The sequence below is a fragment of the Diceros bicornis genome, chromosome 9 (genome assembly GCF_020826845.1).
Source record: "Diceros bicornis minor isolate mBicDic1 chromosome 9, mDicBic1.mat.cur, whole genome shotgun sequence".
Classification (NCBI taxonomy): Eukaryota; Metazoa; Chordata; class Mammalia; order Perissodactyla; family Rhinocerotidae; genus Diceros; species Diceros bicornis.
Genome location: NC_080748.1, coordinates 62,242,836 through 62,246,023, shown reverse-complemented (window position 1 = coordinate 62,246,023; position 3,188 = coordinate 62,242,836). Strand labels below are relative to the sequence as shown.

Below are 3,188 nucleotides of genomic sequence, written 5' to 3'. Positions count from 1 at the left end.
TTTTCCTACTTTTTTTTTTTTTTTTTTTGCTTGCCTTGCACTACGTGCGTGGATAGTTTGTAGATATATTAATTGACTGGCGCCTGGGTTGTTGCAGTGAGGGGGGGTTAGGGAGGAAGGAATCCACCCCCACCCCCCCAAACCCTTTTCTTCTCCTTCCCTGGGTTCGGACATTGGAGCACTAAATGAACTTGAATTGTGTCTGTGGCGAGCAGGATGGTCGCTGTTACTTTGTGATGAGATCGGGGATGAATTGCTCGCTTTAAAAATGCTGCTTTGGATTCTGTTGCTGGAGACGTCTCTTTGTTTTGCCGCTGGAAACGTTACAGGGGATGTTTGCAAAGAGAAGATCTGTTCCTGCAATGAGATAGAAGGGGACCTACACGTAGACTGTGAAAAAAAGGGCTTTACAAGTCTGCAGCGTTTCACCGCCCCGACTTCCCAGTTTTACCATTTATTTCTGCATGGCAATTCTCTCACTCGACTTTTCCCTAATGAGTTCGCTAACTTTTATAATGCGGTTAGCTTGCACATGGAAAACAATGGCTTGCATGAAATCGTTCCCGGGGCTTTTCTGGGGTTGCAGCTGGTGAAAAGGCTGCACATCAACAACAACAAGATCAAGTCTTTTCGAAAGCAGACTTTTCTGGGGCTGGACGATCTGGAATACCTCCAGGCTGATTTTAATTTATTACGGGATATAGACCCGGGGGCCTTCCAGGACTTGAACAAGCTGGAGGTACTCATTTTAAATGACAATCTCATCAGCACCCTACCTGCCAACGTGTTCCAGTATGTGCCCATCACCCACCTCGACCTCCGGGGAAACAGGCTGAAAACGCTGCCCTATGAGGAGGTCTTGGAGCAAATCCCTGGCATTGCCGAGATCCTGCTAGAGGATAACCCATGGGACTGTACCTGTGATCTGCTCTCCCTGAAAGAATGGCTCGAAAACATTCCCAAAAATGCCCTGATCGGCCGAGTGGTCTGTGAAGCCCCCACCAGACTGCAGGGGAAAGACCTCAATGAAACCACCGAACAGGACTTGTGTCCTTTGAAAAACAGAGTGGATTCTAGTCTCCCAGCGCCCCCTGCCCAAGAAGAGACCTTCGCTCCTGGTCCCCTGCCAACTCCTTTCAAGACAAATGGACAAGAGGATCATGCCACCTCAGGGTCTGCTCCAAACGGAGGTACAAAGATCCCAGGCAACTGGCAGATCAAAATCAGACCCACAGCAGCGATAGCGACCGGCAGCGCCAGAAACAAACCCCCAGGCAACGGCTTGCCCTGCCCTGGGGGCTGCAGCTGTGACCACATCCCAGGGTCGGGTTTAAAGATGAACTGCAACAACCGGAACGTGAGCAGCTTGGCTGATTTGAAGCCCAAGCTCTCCAACGTGCAGGAGCTTTTCCTGCGAGATAACAAGATCCATAGCATCCGAAAATCACACTTTGTGGATTACAAGAATCTCATTCTGTTGGATCTGGGCAACAATAACATCGCCACCGTAGAGAACAACACTTTTAAGAACCTTTTGGACCTCAGGTGGCTGTATATGGATAGTAACTACCTGGACACGCTGTCCCGGGAGAAATTCGCCGGGCTGCAAAACCTCGAGTACCTGAACGTGGAGTACAACGCGATCCAGCTCATCCTTCCTGGCACCTTCAACGCCATGCCCAAACTGAGGATCCTCATTCTTAACAACAACTTGCTGAGGTCCCTACCCGTGGACGTGTTCGCTGGGGTCTCGCTCTCTAAGCTCAGCCTGCACAACAATTACTTCATGTACCTCCCAGTGGCAGGGGTGCTGGACCAGTTAACCTCCATCATCCAGATAGACCTGCACGGAAACCCTTGGGAGTGCTCCTGCACTATTGTGCCTTTCAAGCAATGGGCAGAACGCCTGGGTTCCGAAGTGCTGATGAGCGACCTCAAGTGTGAGACGCCGGTGAACTTCTTTAGGAAGGATTTCATGCTTCTCTCCAATGACGAGATCTGCCCCCAGCTGTACGCGAGGATCTCGCCCACGTTAACTTCGCACAGTAAAAACAGCACTGGGTTGGCGGAGACCGGGACGCACTCCAATTCCTACCTAGACACCAGCAGGGTGTCCATCTCCGTGTTGGTCCCGGGACTGCTGCTGGTGTTTGTCACCTCCGCCTTCACTGTGGTGGGCATGCTCGTGTTTATCCTGAGGAATCGAAAGCGGTCTAAGAGAAGGGATGCCAACTCCTCGGCGTCCGAAATTAATTCCCTACAGACAGTCTGTGACTCTTCTTACTGGCACAATGGGCCTTACAACGCAGATGGGGCCCACAGAGTGTATGACTGTGGCTCCCACTCGCTTTCAGACTAAGACCGCAACCCGGGTAGAGCAGGGAAGCGGGAAGGCGAAGCCGGATTCCCCCACCCCCGTCCGCATCCCAGGGGTCAGAGGAGCCCAGATCCAAGTCCGCGTGCCCCAAGGCTTGATGGACATAAGTAAATAAATGAACTCGCTCAACTGAGAGGGTCTGACCCCTGAGCTCCCTTCTGGAAACAAAGAGCGGACTGTGTCTGGGAAAGCGCTGCAGCTCGCTCTTTGCTGCGAGCCCCTTTTGACAAAGCCCAGCAGGGGCCCTGCTCGAAGAACTGACAGTGCTCCTGCCCCCGGCGGAGGGGCTGGTGGGGACGGCTGCCGCGGTCCTATACGCACAGACATATAGCCACATCTATATAGAGAGATAGATATCTATTTTTCCCCTGTGGATTAGCCCCGTGAGGAGCGGGGCGTGATGGCTCCCTGTTGGCTGAGCAGGGACGGGCAGTTGCACGAAGGCATGAATGTATTGTAAATAAATAACTCTGACTTCTGACAAAAGCAAAAAGTGCTGCATGGCTCGCATGGAATCCACGCGCTTCAGGGACGCTGCCCTCCCCGGCGACTGGAGACGGCGTCACTTCACAGCACCCACTCTCTTACCTGATAAGTCCCATCGTATCAAACTTTCTAGAAACAAAATACAGTATAATCAGAAAGTGCCATTTCGCCATTATTTGTGATCGGTAGGCAGTTCAGAGCGTACGTTTACTGTGAAAAAAAAAATGTAAAGGTTTTATTTAAGACATTTGCATGGCTAGTCATCAGTCCATTTTATGAGTTAAAAATGTATTTTGTTGAGCGAAGTTTTTATGGGTTGTTTTGG

General features: G+C 51.2%; 1 protein-coding gene across 1 annotated transcript; it reads left to right on the top strand.

The window, feature by feature from the left end:
* Window positions 1-227: 227 nt before the first annotated feature.
* SLITRK1 (SLIT and NTRK like family member 1) lies at window positions 228-2,815 on the top strand. The gene has a single exon (XM_058547704.1). It carries the CDS (start codon window positions 269-271, stop codon window positions 2,357-2,359), a length of 2,091 nt encoding a protein of 696 aa, XP_058403687.1. The 5' UTR covers window positions 228-268; the 3' UTR covers window positions 2,360-2,815.
* The last annotated feature ends 373 nt before the right edge of the window (window positions 2,816-3,188 follow it).